General features: G+C 43.0%; 1 protein-coding gene and 1 long non-coding RNA gene across 2 annotated transcripts; both read left to right on the top strand.

Moving 5' to 3' along the window:
• Nucleotides 1-3,567: 3,567 nt before the first annotated feature.
• Nucleotides 3,568-6,744, top strand: LOC117998988. Its single transcript, XR_004676179.1, has 2 exons — nt 3,568-3,882; nt 5,436-6,744. It is a non-coding gene; the product is annotated as an uncharacterized LOC117998988 (long non-coding RNA).
• Nucleotides 6,745-10,526: 3,782 nt separating this feature from the next.
• LOC117998987 (olfactory receptor 2AJ1-like) lies at nt 10,527-12,030 on the top strand. Its single transcript, XM_034987893.1, has one exon. It carries the CDS (start codon nt 10,732-10,734, stop codon nt 11,518-11,520), a length of 789 nt encoding a protein of 262 aa, XP_034843784.1. The 5' UTR covers nt 10,527-10,731; the 3' UTR covers nt 11,521-12,030.
• Nucleotides 12,031-16,466: the final 4,436 nt, after the last annotated feature.

Below are 16,466 nucleotides of genomic sequence, written 5' to 3'. Positions count from 1 at the left end.
GGTCTCTCATTATGAGACCTCCAAACCTGCTCAGCCTTGCACCGATGGGTCCACTGGATCCATGGAAACCTGGGAGTCTTCAAACTGTGATTCCTCCATTCCAACCTATCACTGCGTTACAGAGACGCAGGGACACCAGCCTAACCCAAATTCCTCTGAATGGGTATCTTTCAACTCTGCAGACAAGGGGACATTGGAGTCCCTTCTCACCTTGGATTTACTTCAGCTTCATGTCCATGTGGCCTGCTATCTGTGCATTATTCATTTTGGGGGGAGTTCTCCTCCTCAGAAGAAAATGGCACCATGCCGTGGGAGATGAAACAGTGCAGTGGTTTGAAGACTTTGTATTAAAACTCAGGGCAGGAAAGGAGAAGGGGGGATGGGAGGGCATTGGGGAGACCCAGGCCTGGAGAACTATGGAGACATTGTCTGAGATCCTCCAGTTGAAGGAGAGGTGCTCCATCCTCAAGGGAGAGGTGGAGGTCTTAAAACAAGAGGCCAAGCAGTGCAGTGCGAGGCAGGCACAGCTCCATGAGGTGGAGAGGTTCTTCATCCAAATGAAAGTCTTCCTGGAAGTTTCTGCCTTACAAAGGGTGACGCCTGTGCACCCACCCAGGATAGCATAGAAGGGGAGTTGGGAAAAGTGTGGTCATGTCCAGGATTGGGGGTTGGTACAAATGTGAATATTAGTTTAATTAATAATAAAAATAGTTATTTTTAAAAAACAATTAAAAATGATCATTTCTGAATGAGTAATTTATGAGAACCATCCTTGGGGGATTGTAATGTGCAGCCTGGTTTGCAGTCACTACCGTCCCTTATGAGTCATCACATTCTCCTGATGCTGGGCAGGGGTCTCCATGGCTCTGAGAAAGTGTTGGTGAATCATGCCCAGCTGACACAGCATAAACTGCCTGCCCCGTCAAAACATTCAGACATACTTATTTCTGGATCTCAAGCACAGCTGTTGAGGTCAGCAGCATTCTTATTGGAAGAAAAGGAGAAGCAGTATGTCTATATCCAGGTATTTCTGCATAAAGCGTTTCTGGCTGAGACCTCCCAGCACATTGTTGCTAAACTTGAGGTTGGACACTGATGTTATGGCTTCCAACTGTGGCCATGACAGCAGGTGTTTCTCCGCAACAGGTTCCTGTGTGATACAGGCCTTTGAAGAGCAAATGTTACAAGGCCAGGGAACCAGGGTGAGGGAGTCCAGAGGCATGGGACCATTCCCTGTCTCTCGGTGAGAAGGTGTGGGGTCTGGACGGTAGGCAGAGTAGTGTGAGGGGCCAGGATGGTAGGCTCTGTTCTGTCCAAAGAAAGACCGTAGGAATTGGGGGAGACATGTGGGATTCACATTGGGTGCTTTAGGTGCCTGGCTGTTTGCACAGAGTAAGGCACAGTGCGAGAGAGGTGGGGATAGTTGCACCTTGCAGACTGTAGGGTCTGCTTGGGTATGAAGGAAAGGGACCCCTTCCAAGAGGCAGAGCCGAGGTTCTATGATAAAGTGGACACTGGGGGTCAGAAGGGAGTAGGAATGTGAGATTCTAGGATGGCCCATCCTGAGAAATGTTGTTCCTTCTTAGCTCCAGGGATGTGGGCTGGAAGCTCAGGTGAGTTGCAAATCCCTGTGAGCTGGGGCCCACCTGTGGCTCCTGCTGAAGTTGCAGGGGAAGAGCCTAGGGCTGTGGCCCCTGGGCTGAGCTCAGTCAAGGCAGTGTGCTCATAGCAGCTGGGCATAAATGGATGGAGCCATGCAGAAGCTCCCTCCGGCTCCAGACCCCAGGTCTCTGGTGGTGGGGGGGGGGGGATGATGATGTCCCTCTGGGGGGGACAAGGGCTTGGGAGGGGTTTCTGTCGCATCGAAAGCTGTGGGCGGTCCCCGCCCTGAAGGCCTGGTTTTAATCACTGTCCAGGCAAGTCACAGCCTGACTTTAGGAAGAGGGAAAATGCTACTTGCTGGGGCCAGGGTTTCTCCTTGGGTCCCGAGCTGGTTCCTGACCCTCCAGGACCCCTGGCAGTTCGTTTTGAATCCTTAAGTTAACAAGCAGGGTTTACCTGAGCAAACACACATGGGCCTGGAGGTGAAGCTTCCTGCCTCTCGGGGCAGGCTCATGAGGCGCTCTCGGGGGGTCACCGCGAAGGGCCAGGAGCCAGCGGACGCCAGCACCCAGGTGTCCCCCCAGCGGGCGCGGCTGCAGGAAGGGCGGCGCCTGCGCCCTGGGCACCTGCTGCGTAGGCCCCGCCCACCGCGCCGGCCGTTACTGCGAGCACGACCGGAGGCAGAGGTGTGTGCCTGCGGGAGCGGGCTGAGCGTTGGGCGGGGGGAGCAGCGGCGCTTGACCTTGCGGAGGGGAGCGGGCGCGGGCGGAGGGCGCGGGGTAGGGGGTTGGGGGCGTGGAAGGGCGTGGAGGGGCGTGGAGGGGCTGGCAGGGGCGGGGCGGGGCGTGGAGAGGCGCGGACAGGAAGGGCGGGGCGTGGAGGGGCGCGGCTAGCGCATGCGCGCTGATCCCGCTGATGCCTCTGTCTGGGGGCCGGGTGGGGCGGGGCTTGGAGGGGCGCGGATAGCGCATGCGCTCCGACCCCGCTGATGCTGCCTCTCTGTCTGGGGGCCGGGCGCGGCGGGGCGTGGAGGGGCGGGGCGGGGCGTGGAGGTCCGCGGACACAAACGGCGGGGTTAGGAGGGGCGCGGGTAGCGCATGCGCGCCCACCCCGCTGATGCCGCCTCTCTGTCTGGGGGCCGGGCGGGGCGGGGTGTGGAGGGGCGGGGCGGGGCGGGGCTTGGAGGGGCGCGGACACGAAGGGCGGGGCGTGGAGGGCCGCGGGTAGCGCATGCGCGCCGACCTCGCTAATGCTGCCTGTTTGGGGGCCGGGTGGGGCGGGGCTTTGAGGGGCGCGGATAGCGCAAGCGCTCCGACCCCGCTGATGCTGCCTCTCAGTCTGGGGGCCGGGCGGGGCGGGGCGTGGAGGGGCGGGGCGGGGCGTGGAGGGCCGCGGACACAAAGGGCGGGGCTTGGAGGGGCGCGGGTAGCGCATGCGCGCCGACCCCGCTAATGCTGCCTCTTGTCATTTGCAACAACATGGATGGAGCGAGAGAGTATTTTGCTAAATGAAGTAAGTCAAAGACAAATACCATATGATTTCACTCATACGTGGAATTTAATAAACAAAACAAATAAGCAAAGGGAAAAAATAGAGGAAAAAAACAAGAAACAGAGTCTTAACTCTAGAGGAACAAACTGATGGTTCCTAGAGTGAGGTTGGAGGGGCAATGGATAAAATAGGCGACAGGGATTAAGGAGTGCACTTGAGATGAGCATTGGGTGATGTATGGAAGTGTTGAATCACTATGCTGTATATCTGACACTAAGATAACACTCTGTGTCAATTATATTACCTCATTAACATATAGCTGTCATAATAATGATGTGTAAGAACAGTAAATTAACTATGCTTTGTTACATTTACTTTTTTAAAGATATTTATTTATTTATTTATTTATTTATTTATTTGAGAGAGTCAGAGAGCATGAGCGGGGGAAGAGCAGAGGAAGAGGGACAAGCAGATTCCAAGCTGAGCATGGAGCCTGATAGGGGGCTGATCCCATGACCCTGAGATCATGACCTGAGCTGAAATCAAGAGTCAGAAGCTCAACCTGCTGCCACTCAGGTGCCCCTTGTTACTTTTACTTTCATATTTAGTTTATCAATAATCATTTAATTGACTTATGAAACTATCAGGAATAAAAATAAGCATAATCGCTCATATAAAACAATTCCATCTTCTTATCTGCCTCTCTGTAGTAGGCTGTCTGTGGGATAAGAAGGTTCATTCGTTGACTCCACAAACACCCAGGAGACTCTCCATGCTGCAGCAAGTGAGGTCAGCCTAGTGGCCTTCTCTAACGCTGGGATCTAATGTAAGAGGCAGACCACACACAGTTCCCTGAACAGACAATATGCTCTCAGGCTTTGAAAAAATGGGAATAAAATATGCTAAGAACAGAAGGTATAATGGGGAAGGGTTCAGAAAGGCAGGACTTTTTTTTCTTTAACAAATGTTTCATCTCACTTTCTTTAATCCATCTGAAATAGACTATCTCCCTTCTGTCTCTGACACCAGGACTTTTTCTGCTCTATTCTGAGGAATGCCTGTCTGTCTCAATGCCCCCACCCCTCTCCACACAAACAGTTTCCTCCTGTTCCCTTCATTTCCCTCCCCAGCTGTCCTCTGGGAATATGGCAGCCCATGTCACCCATCAAAGACTAGCTATTTTCTCCTCCAGAAGCTACATGGCACAGGATTCCAATGGGGTAGGTGTCCTCCCTGCTTTTCCTTGGTCCTCCCAAATCATTTATCCCCCTTGTCCTTGCAAACTCTCAGCTACTTTAAAGCAAATTTCTGGATTGGGGCATCACACCATGCCTCTGTCATTCTGGAAGCAGTGACATTGAGGCCGATATGCGAATGGTGTGGGCAATGGCTAGGCACCAATGAGGAGGGGCCTCTGGGGAGCAAGTGAGCCCAGTGTGTTAGGTGTGAAGTAATCCATCAACAAGGCTCTGTCCTCGGTGGTATGAAATTGGTAACATTAATGAAGTTAGAGAAGAGGGCCCTTGGGAGACATTAGGGGCTAGGGAAGGAAGAGATGAGTAGGTCACATTCAGGGTGCATAGAGGAAACATAAACTCAGACAGTGCAGCTGTAGATGAAAGCAGATGCTCTGACAGAGCTGCCCAGTTCTACACAAGAAAGAGAAGCAAGGAAGCGTGGTCTAAAGAGAGCACGGAAGTCTCCATGGAAGGATATGTTTACATCAACCCCTAGATTTTGGGAGACTTTGAAGGGGTTAGAAATGGTGGGGAAGACTGTTTATGTGGAAGAAAGAATATGAGTGTGGCAAAGATGCAAGAAAGACAATGTCATGTAAATATAATTAGTTTCAATGGAAATGGGAACTAGAGATAGGGAGATTTTATGTTGTCGCTTGTTTGTCTGATTATTATGTTTAACGTATATAGAATGGAATGTGCATACAGTGTAATCTAGCAGATTTTCTGCATGCTCAAAACAGTGTTCCGGATAGAATAAACTAGACTAGACAAAAAGTGTACTCATAGGGGGAGAAACTGGAGGCAGACATTTACTTGAATTATCTTTACAATATTATAATTCTTTGAAAGTCTATGTCATAAAAGGATGTATTATGCATTTTGAATAAAACACACTGGAATTATCCTAGATCCATTATCCAAAAAAATGTATGACCCAATACGAATGCTAAGGAGAGCAAGAACACACCACGGAAATGTCTTGCCTTTTCCCTTCCCAAATTATTTTTTTAACAATTTGGTGAGTTACTTTTCATTAATATTCACACATTATTGTGAATAATAAATTGGCTCCTAAGTTCCCGGGTTTTATTTCCTGTACAGATCTTCCAGAAAGAATGCAGGACCACACATCATCACCTGTAGATGTAACTCACAGGCCAAAGGAGTGAGAAAAGTGTGCTTCCAGTCCCAAAACTCTGCCATTGTCATTGTCTGAAACTGACTTCATCGGCCACACTCTTCTGACTTCAAAAAGAGCTGTGAAGTGTGTGATCGTATGTGGACAGTACTGAACCCATACAGATCTAGACATTCTACTAACAAAGGATAGAAGAGATGCTTTAGAGTCACCATGACGACCATGGACTGTAGCACCATGAGGAGGAATAACCATGGGAGACATTTATGTCAGGAGAGTTGGTAAGAGATGGTGATTTTTATATGGAGGAGCGCAGGGATAAAGAAAAGTTGGGATAACTTTTTTTTTTTTTTTTCTGATTTCTGGCTCGGGCTGTTGTAAATGGTGGTACCAATGGTGATACATGCTTCAGGAGACTTTGGCAGTTCATTGTTAGGCACGGTGAATTTGATGTCACTGTGAGAGACTACTCACAGGACTCCCTTAAACTGGCATGGCAGCAACAACGAATAGATACAAGTTGGCCATGCAACAGTTCCTTGGTGTATGATTCGGTGTCCCGAAAAGTCAAAAGGACAAACAACAACAAAAAAAGTTAATTATAATGTCAATTAGCTAGTATAGAATGAAATTCTGAGCAGCTCAGCGGATTGGTTTCATAATAAGGAGCACTGCTTAGCTCTCCACACATGCCTGTGTTTGTGTACATGGGTGGGAAACAAACCACACGCTGTCATTCAGCAAACTGCAATTCCACTTCCCCCAGAGAACCTCATGGACCAATTTCACCAGGCAGAGTACACAATCTGCTTCTTTCTCACAACATCGAATTCTATTTCTTTACTCGGTTATATGCTCTCATATCCTGAATACTACTCTCTCTTTCTAGAATATAGTAGTTTAAATGCTTATTTAAAATATAAAGTATGTTGGCTAACTGAACATAATGAAAAATTAATAAAAAATAAAACAAAATAATTATAGAAATACTAATACTGCAATTTTAGAAACAATAATAAAAACAACAGTAATAATCCTTGTCCCTATGTAACGACTAAGTGCTAAGCTCTGTTCTGCGTGTGCATGTATGTACCTGCGTATGTGCAGGCATCTGTGTTATATACTGTGTTGTCTCTTAGTCTAGAAAAAAACCTTTGATAAAAATTCATTTGATAAAAAATTGATTTGATAAAAATTCATTTCAGATAAAATTTCATGTCTGATTGATGTGTTGTATAATAAGACAATATAAAATATTTCAAAGATACTGTATTTGCATTGTATTTTCTTGTTTATCTCTTCAAATCATGGAAATTTTTCACTTATATTACTACTCTCTTAATATAATCATTTGGGTCAGTAGCATACCCATTCCTAGGGAAAGTCACACTATCATACATTTATGGTATGCATTTTCATGTCAACTCCTTTAAATAAGCAATGATTTTATTCCATCCATATTTAGGGAAATCCATTGTTAGACCTCTGCCTCTTCTATGAAATTCCATTACAGTCAATTATCAGCAAAGACCATTTAACTGGAATCAATTGCACACCAACCATGTAAGTCTGGTATTTGAAGACAGTGCTTATAATAGCTATATCATTTTGGTCATTGATATCATACATTTTTAGAATACATCCAAAAATAAAAGTAGCATTATCTTTTAGTATAAATAGAAGCATGTATATCAATCAGACTTAATATTCCCAGGATTTCTACATTAAACACCTGAAGATAAATATTACTCAGGAAGTAATGATCTATTATTTTTGTCCTTCATCTTACAGTCAAAATTTTAATATAAAGATGTAATGTAGGAACATACAAATAATTGAATAGATGTGTAGTCTTACTAATTTTATTGAATAGTTTCCTTCTATTTAAATGTAATTTCCCTTCTGTTTAAATTTAAGGAGATATTCTGAATGTTTTATTCATGTACTGAGAGATGTGACAGAAAAATGAAAAGAATATTTTTCAAACTAGTTAAGTCAAATTAGTGCTGCATAATGAATTTTCAAAATGTTGACAAATGTAAAATGGTAAAAAATATTTGAGCATATTGCATTCACTAGGTAAAGTGCATGGAAGCCTTTCTTTTACCTGGGAGGCAAGTTTGGGATATGACTGTGTTTATAGCTAAAGACTTGGTATCTAATGATGACAGCATCTTCTATAATTAGTCTCCAAACTTCTAGAGGTTAGCATGGTGTAAACTGCATGTTACGTTTCTTTACTTACATTTAGTATTATTAGACAGAGAATATTTAATGTCATATAGAGAGAAAGAGACTATAACTTTATAAGGGTAGCACAGATTTGGAAGATTTTACAGGATATGTAACATTTGTCTTCCCACTTTTAAACATAGTGTTAGGAAGCTCACCATTAGAGTATACCTCTTTGGATTCAAGAACACATTTCATTCAACATTCTGGATGGCATAGAAGGTATCATTTTATCTATCATTCTAGCATCATGGAAGGATATTCCAGATGCCTGATTGACCAGTTAGGCAAAGATTCTTAAAAGATGGTTGTACACCTGGGTGGCTTAGTTGGTTAAGCACTGGACTCGATCTCAGCTCAGCTCTTGAACTTCAGGTGCCCCATGGAAGTGGAAAGAAAGTAGCAGAACCTAGAAGATGAAGTAGTTGTTGAATTTATTATGGAGTACTTCTAAAATCTGAAGACAAAATGTAGACAAAATATTCTTGTAGAGGCAGCACAAACTCTTTAAAAATGTAAATATAATTGATATATTGTGGATAACTTTGGATATCAGAGTCCATAGTCAAAAATACCTTGAACAAACATTTACTGAGAACCTACAATAGGCCAGGGACTACTATGTGATGGGGTTCTGCAGAAAATAGACATTACATATACTTTTTTTTCTTTTTTTTTTTTTTTAAGATTTATTTATTTTAGAGAAAGAGAGACAGGGAAAGGGAGGGAAAGTGTTAAGCAGACTCTGTACCTGTGTGCACAGCCTGACCTGGGGCTTGATCTCATGACCCTGATATGACAACCTGAGACAAAACCAAGAGGTGGGCATTTAACTGACTGTGTCTCTCAGATGCCCCCACACTTCTCAACACTAAAATCGAGTATGGATTTTTAATGAGAATGAGCATAACAATTGAAATCATTAATGGAAAATGGAAAACCAGAATGACAAAATTATTTTTGGCAGTGAGAAAAAGTCAACAACTTTGGATAATGATATATTGAATTTGAGTTGTCAATAATATTCATTGATTTTTTTTATTCATAGATTTTAAAGACTAACTTATGATCCACCAGTTCATGGAAGGCATCGATGTCCTTAAATCTCAATCCATGTCCTTACCAAATTTTACTGAGCTGTTGGTCAAACCAGTCAAAACAGCAAGACCTACTTAAACATGTATATATCTGCAACGTCATTCAAAGGTTAATCTTTTCATATACCTAACGTTATAGCAAAACAGTGGCCACATTCCAGGCCATCAAAATAGAGTGTAGAGGTTTATTTCATAATGAAGTATCTCAATAATCACTAAAATAAAACAGAAAAATACACATTATTTATATTTTATCAGGGACATATTTGTACATTTGCTTCCCAAAGGGAAAACCAAAACACATTTCATTCAAACTTAAAAGAGTGTTTTTGTTGTTGTTTTTAAGATTCATGGTGCTTGAACTTACAACCCTGAGATCAAGAGTCACATGCTCTACTGACTAAGCCAGACAGGAACCCCAAATTTATGAATAGTTCTTAAAGAAGGCAAATAACTTGTTTTATATGTTATTTATTTTTCATGATTTGCAGCAGTGTTTCCTTAAATTCTCTCTGTGTGTATAAGTATGTATGCATGTATATCTATTTATTGAGGGATAGATCATACATAGTGAATTTGTGCACATATAGTAAAGGGAACACTTAAGTCACTACCCACATCTAAACAATTTCATTATTTAGGAAACAATATGATTCTCTATATAAAGAATTAATGAAATATAATTCAATTTTGAGGCGTTAATAAAACTGGCCCAATTAAAATATATTCTTATTTTAACTGAATAAAATTTTCATTTTTTACATTTAAATGCTGATATTTACAAATTACAGATTAAATTATAAATACAGATTAAGCTAGTTTTTATAGTATATCATTACTTATTATTTTAGAAAGATGTATAAATAATACATTACATTTCATTTCCTTTAAGATTTATCCAAATAAAAAATGAGACAGAAAATTGAGTGCCAAATGCTATTCATTTATTCAGGTATTTAAAGGATATTATTGAGCAACTACTATATACCAGGCATTGTGTAGCCATTCAGTTTATACAGAGGGCAAAACAACGATTTCACATTGGGAAGTTTAAGTTCTGATGAGTTAGAATGACCATAAAAAATAAATTTAGTTCATAAGTTTATTGAATATGTAAAAGATGAAAAGTGATTTGCAAAATACATCAAAGGACAGCACAGTAAGGAGAAATAGGCAAGTCGGGGGTTACTGAGATTTTAAGTACACTGTTCAGGGAAGGTCTCATTTAAAAAGTGACATTTGACAAAAGATTGAACTGCATTTAAGAATACGGAATTAAGACTACATGGAGCTAACAGCTTTCTCAATAGACCAATATCATCAGTTGATTCAAGCAAATAAATGGCCATCTTGTAAACCAAGCCCACTTCCAAAGCTGGTTGAGAGTCTGTTGACTTGAACTGCAAAATCTGCATCACTCTCATTTTATTATGCTTCTAAATGTAAATGAGTTTGAGATTTATGCCGCTGCATTTTAGCTCTATTTTTTTCTATTTTAGGAAAAGAGTGGAGTTCATGATGGGGCATGAGAATCACAGTTTCACCAGTGACTTCTTTCTTTCTTTCTTTTTCTTTCTCTTTCTTTCTTTCTCTCTCTCTCTCTCTCTCCCTTCCTTCCTTCCTTCTTTCTTTCTTTCTTTTATTTCCTTTCCTTATTTTTTAAAGATTTTATTTATTTATTTGACACAGAGAGAGACAGCGAGAGAGGGAACACAAGCAGGGGGAGTGGGAGAGGGAGAAGCAGGCTCCCCACTGAGCAGGGAGCCCGATGCGGGGCTCGATCCCAGAACCCTGGGATCATGACCTGAGCCGAAGGCGGACGCTTAACGACTGAGCCACCCAGGCGCCCAGTGATTTCATTCATTTAGGACTCTTTTCTTCCTCTCAATCAAGTCTAGTTTTCATCTCCTTTATATTCATCATTTTTATTATGACTATAACAGAAAACACAATCATGATCCTCCTTATCCTCAGGGACTCAAGACTCCATACTCCAATGTATTTCCTGCTCAGCCACCTGTCTTTCATGGACATCTTGCATATTTCCAACATTGTTCCCAAAATGGTCACTGGCTTTCTGTCAGGCAGCAGAACTATTTCATTCGCAGGTTGTGGCTTCCAGATATTTCTATCCCTCACCCTCCTGGGTGGTGAGTGCCTTCTCCTGGCGGCAATGTCTTATGATCACTATGTAGCCATCTGTCACGCACTGCACTATCCCATTCTTATGAATGACTATGTCCGCATTCTCATGGCTAGAGGGTCCTGGATTGCTGGGACCGTCAACTTCATAGTCCACACAGCTTATGCACTCCAGTTTCCCTTCTGTGGCCCAAGAGCCATTGATCACTTTTTCTGTGAAGTCCCTGCCATGTTGAAGTTGTCCTGTGTGGACACAACACTCTATGAACGAGGAGTTTATGTAAGTGGCTTAATTTTTCTCCTTGTCCCTTCCTCCCTAATCCTTGCTTCTTATGTCCAAATTCTCCTTACTGTTCTTCAAATGAAATCATCAGAAGCACGGAAAAAGTCATTTTCTACCTGTTCCTTCCACATGATTGTGGTCACAATGTACTATGGGCCATTTATTTTCACATACATGAGACCCAAATCATACCACACTCTGGGCCAGGACAAATATTTGGCAATATTCTATACCATCCTCACACCCACACTGAACCCTATCATCTACAGTTTTATGAATAAAGAGATGTTCTGAAGGCAATGAAAAATATGCTCAAAGTCACTTTCTCCATTAAAGATAGTAATAAAAATGCTTGAAGCATGTGTTTTCTATATCAATATTCAATGCTTAGAGATTATCCATTAGTCATATCTTTAGAAAGAAAATCAAAGTTTCTATCCATCAAGAGTGGAAAGTGGATTTTTCCAAACCTCCAATGAAAATAAAAAAAGTTTTACAGGTATTTGATTTATAAATACATACATCCAGAAATGTACTGTTCCCTCCCATGAAAAATTCTAAGAACTTATAAAAATTGACTTTTATAATACAATCACGTTATATGGGATCTATCCATATAACTTTTGTATTTCATGAAACAGTAAAATTATAATTCCAAGGTTACAAGCAGTTATCAAAAATTCATAAAAAATCATAGGTAAAAAGGGTGCAGGTGTTCAAGAGGTAAAAATTCTAGTTATATGATACATAAGTTAAAAATAAGTAAGTCCTGGAGGAAGGGGCGGAGCAAGATGGCGGAGGAGTAGGAGACCTGGATTTCATCTCCTCTCAGGAATTCAGCTGGATAGGGATCAAACCAATCTGAACACCTACAAACTCAACAGGAGATCGAAGAAAAGAAGAGCAACAACTTTCTGATCAGAAAAGCGACCACTTTCTGGAAGGTAGGACGTGCGGAGAAGTGAATCCGAGGCGATATTCGGGAGGATAGACAGTGGGGGAGGGGCCTCCATCGGCCGGTTCTGGCAAGTGATAGAACCACGGAGCACAAAATCGGAACTTTTAAAAGTCTGCTCCGCTGAGGGACATCACTCTGGTGGCTAAGCGGGGGGTGGAACCCTCCGGGACAGTGTGGTCTCGGGACCCTCGGGGTCACAGAAAGACCGGGGGTGCCTGAGTGTGGCAGAGCTCCCAGGTAACGGAGCAGGGAAGCCGGCTGCAGAGACGGAGCCCAGGCGCAGGCTCTCAGCTCGGGGTCGCCATAAACTGGGATCCGCGGCACAGTCGGGCCCCTGCTCCTCCAGCAGGGACCCAACAAGCGGCAGATCCGGGGAGACTCACCTTCCTCCCCCGGGAGGAGCCGCGCGGGAGTGCACCGCAGGGATCTGCTGGGTTTGGAGACTCCACCCTGGGTTGGGTGCCAGAGACAGAAACGTGCGGTCACAGGCCGGTTGAGCACGGAGTGCAGCTGCAGACCGGGGAGACGAGAGTGACTGACGGCTTTTCTCTGGGGGCTCACTGAGGAGCGGGGCCCGAGTTCTCGGCTCCTCCAGGGCGGAGATTGGGAGGCCGCCATTTTCACTCTCCGCCTCCAAAGCTGTACGGAAAGCTCGTAGGGAACAAAAGCCCCGGAGAGCAAACCCGAGCAGATTACTTAGCCGGGAGGGGGCAAGGGCGGGGCAATTCCGCCTCCGGCAGAGACATTTGAGAATCAATGCAACAGGCCCCTCCCCCAGAAGATCAGCCAGAACAGCCAGCCAAGACCAAGTTTACCAATAAATAAGAACGGCAGGACTCCAGCGCTAGGGGACTACTGCACATAGAATTCACGGCTTTTTTACCATGATTCTTTAGTCTTTTAAAGTTAATTTTTTTTAACTTTTTGTCTTTTTATTTCTTTTTGAATTTTTCTTTTTCCCTTTTTCAACCAACATCTTATCAATCCCTTTAAAAAAAAATTTATTTTTCATTTTTAGAGCCATATTCTATCCCTTCATAGTAGTTACCCATATTTTTGGCTTATATATATAAGTTGTTCTCTCTTTAAAATTTTGAGATAGTTTCTTCTAACAGATTAAAATATACCCTAAATCTCTAGTATATGGTGTTTTCTATTCCCCTGCCTGATCACATCCTCTCCCTTTTTTTTTCTTTTTTCTTTTTTTAAATCCTCTTCTTTCTTTTTTCAAACAACTTCTTATCAATTCCTTTTATAAAATTTTTTATAATTTCCATTTTTACAGTCATATTCCATCCCTTCATCATATCAACCCTTATTTTTGTACATATATAAGTTTTTCTTTCTTTAAAATTTTGGGAGGCACTTTCTTCTAAAAGACCAAAATACACCCCAAATCTAGTGTGTGGCACTAATCTATATACTATATAGATCATATTTGATCACATTCTGGTTTTTCTTTTGTTGTTGTTTTGTTTTGTTTGTTTTTGTTTTTATTTTTATCTTTTTCTTTTTTTTTTTTTCTTTTTCTTTTTTCTCTCTTTCCCTTTCTTATCCCACTGCTTCAGGTCTTTTCTGATTAGTTTAGAGTATATTTTCTGGGGACGTGGTTACTCTGCTAGCATTTTGTTCTCTCATTAATCTATTCTCCTCTGCACAAAATGACAAGACGGAAAAAATCACCTCAACAAAAAGAACAAGAGGTAGTACCGACTGCCAGGGACCTACTCAATACGGACATTAGTACGATGTCAGATCTAGAGTTCAGAATCATGACTTTAAAGATACTAGCTGGGCTTGAAAAAAATACAGAAGTTATTAGAGAAACCCTTTCTGGAGAAGTAAAAGAGCTAAAATCCAACCAAGTAGAAATCAAAAAAGGCTATTAATGAAGTGCAATCAAAAATGGGGGCGCTAACTGCCAGAATAAATGAGGCAGAAGAGAGAATCAGTAATATAGAAGATGAAATGATGGAAAATAAAGAAGCTGAGAAAAAGAGAGATAAACAACTACTGGATCACAAGGCCAGAATTCGAGAGATTAACGATACCATAAGATGAAACAACATTACAATAATTGGGATCCCAGAAGAAGAAGAAAGAGAGAGAGGGGCATAAGGTATAATGGAGCAAATTATAGCAGAGAACTTCCCTAATTTGGGGAAAGAAACAGGCATGAAAATCCAGGAAGCACAGAGAATCCCTCTCAAAATCAATAAAAATAGGTCAACTCCCTGGCATCTAATAGTAAAACTTACGAGTCTCATAGACAAAGAGAAAATCCTGAAAGCAGCTCGGGAGAAGAGATCTGTAACCTACAAGGGTAGAAACATTAGATTGGCAACAGACCTATCCACAGAGACCTGGCAGGCCAGAAAGGACTGGCAGGATATATTCAGAGCACAAAATGAGAAAAATATGCAGCCAAGAATACTCTATCCAGCTAGGCTGTCATTGAAAATTGAAGGAGAGATAAAAAGCTTCCAGGATAAACAAAAACTAAAGGAATTTGCAAACACAAAACCAGCCCTACAGGAAATCTTGAAAGGGGTCCTCTAAGCAAAGAGAGAGCCTAAAAGCAACATAGACCAGAAAGGAGCACAGACAATATACGGTAACAGTCACCTTACAGGCAATACAATGGCACTAAATTCCTATCTTTCCATAGTTACCCTGAATGTAAATGGGCTAAATGCCCCAATCAAAAGACACAGGCTAACAGACTGGATTAAAAAACAAGATCCATTGATAGGCTGTCTGCCAGAGACTCATTTTAGAACCAAAGACACCCCCAGATTGAAAGTGAGGGGGTGGAAAACAATTTACCAGATCTATGATTCATTTCTTGGGTGTTCTGAATGAATTGATAAGTATGTAGTTGGATTTGAGGGAGGAGTTCCCCCCATAACTTTCTGATTGGATGCAGGACACGAGGACTGTGAACCTGGTGATAGGCTGGATTTCGTTATCGCCCTTCTAGGAGAGCTGAATGCTGTTTTGACAAGCAGGTAATGAATTGTGATACACCTTCATCCTTTCGAGGTTCAGGTGTATTGTGAGAAGATTTACCAAACATAACGCCTACCATTCTCTAAACTTCTATTTCAACTTTGATGGGTGACTTGACAGTAGGATTTCCCTAGTGCCATGTTGTCCCCCTTACCCCAAAACAGTGATGTGTCATAGGGTCTAATGTCCCATGTCTTCACTAACATCGGTGTCAGCGTTTTAGGGAAAGGTGACTCTGTGACACATTGAGCTTTCTACTGGTTGAGTCTCTCAGCCTCACCATGACCTTCACTATGGATTCATCCCAAATACAAATTCTTCATCTTGAAATAAAGCTTATCTATTTTCCTTTAAAACATTTCTAGACAATGATGTCAGGAAGGTCACTGAGATAGCCATCAGTCATTGGCCAGCCAAACTGCATGGTGATTGGCCACCCGAAGGAAGCCAACGTGACAGCGCCCTGGTGATTGGCCAGGGCATGGTGGTGACATCACAAGAAGGAATTCTCATGCCCCAGAGCTGTTTTAAAAGCTCGGCAACAGCCACGGCTGCACAGAGGAGAGAGATGGCGCTTCAGCTACAGCTCTTCCTGCTATTCCTAGCATTCTCTGACCTTTTTTCTGCCCTGCCCATGGCAAGCCCCCTGCCCACTCCTCCGGCCCTGGGCCGTTCACCAACACTCTGCAGTCCACCTTCATGTTTGCACCTACCTTTGCACCCCTGTGTGGTCCTGAGGTCCTCAAACCTTCATCCGGCAACTCCTGGACACTTTTCCCACTATGAGGATGGCCCAGCTGCTCAGGAACACATCTCATTTGGCCCATGGCAGTGGGACACTGGAAATCAGGTCACCATGGATTCTCAGCCAGCTGGTTCCCACACCTCTGGGTTCACAACAGGGCTCAGCACAGGAAAGCTGATTCCACAACCTGAGGGAGCACTGGGCACATTACTATTCTGGAGCCCTCCAAACCAGCTCAGCACAGGGACCATGAATGAATTGAATGACCATCCGTCCCTGATGTCGACAGTGTTTAGAATGCCTACAGACACCAGGGAGAGCGGGACTTTTACAAAACAAGTAGATATTGGGGGAAGGAATCACCACATCATTGGACACAGTGGAAGTCCTTCGACCACAAATCCTGAGACCACGAGCTGGCTGAACCAGCTCAGCAGTGGACAAAGTAACCCCCCAGACACCTGGCTGACCAGGAGCCCACAGACCACAAACCCTCCAACAAAGTATAACAAGCAGAAAGTCAGTCCC

This window comes from Mirounga leonina, unplaced genomic scaffold (assembly GCF_011800145.1).
Source record: "Mirounga leonina isolate KUSES-001 unplaced genomic scaffold, KU_Mleo_1.0 Mir_440, whole genome shotgun sequence".
Lineage (NCBI taxonomy): Eukaryota > Metazoa > Chordata > Mammalia > Carnivora > Phocidae > Mirounga > Mirounga leonina.
This window is presented reverse-complemented; position numbering and strand designations above follow the sequence as displayed.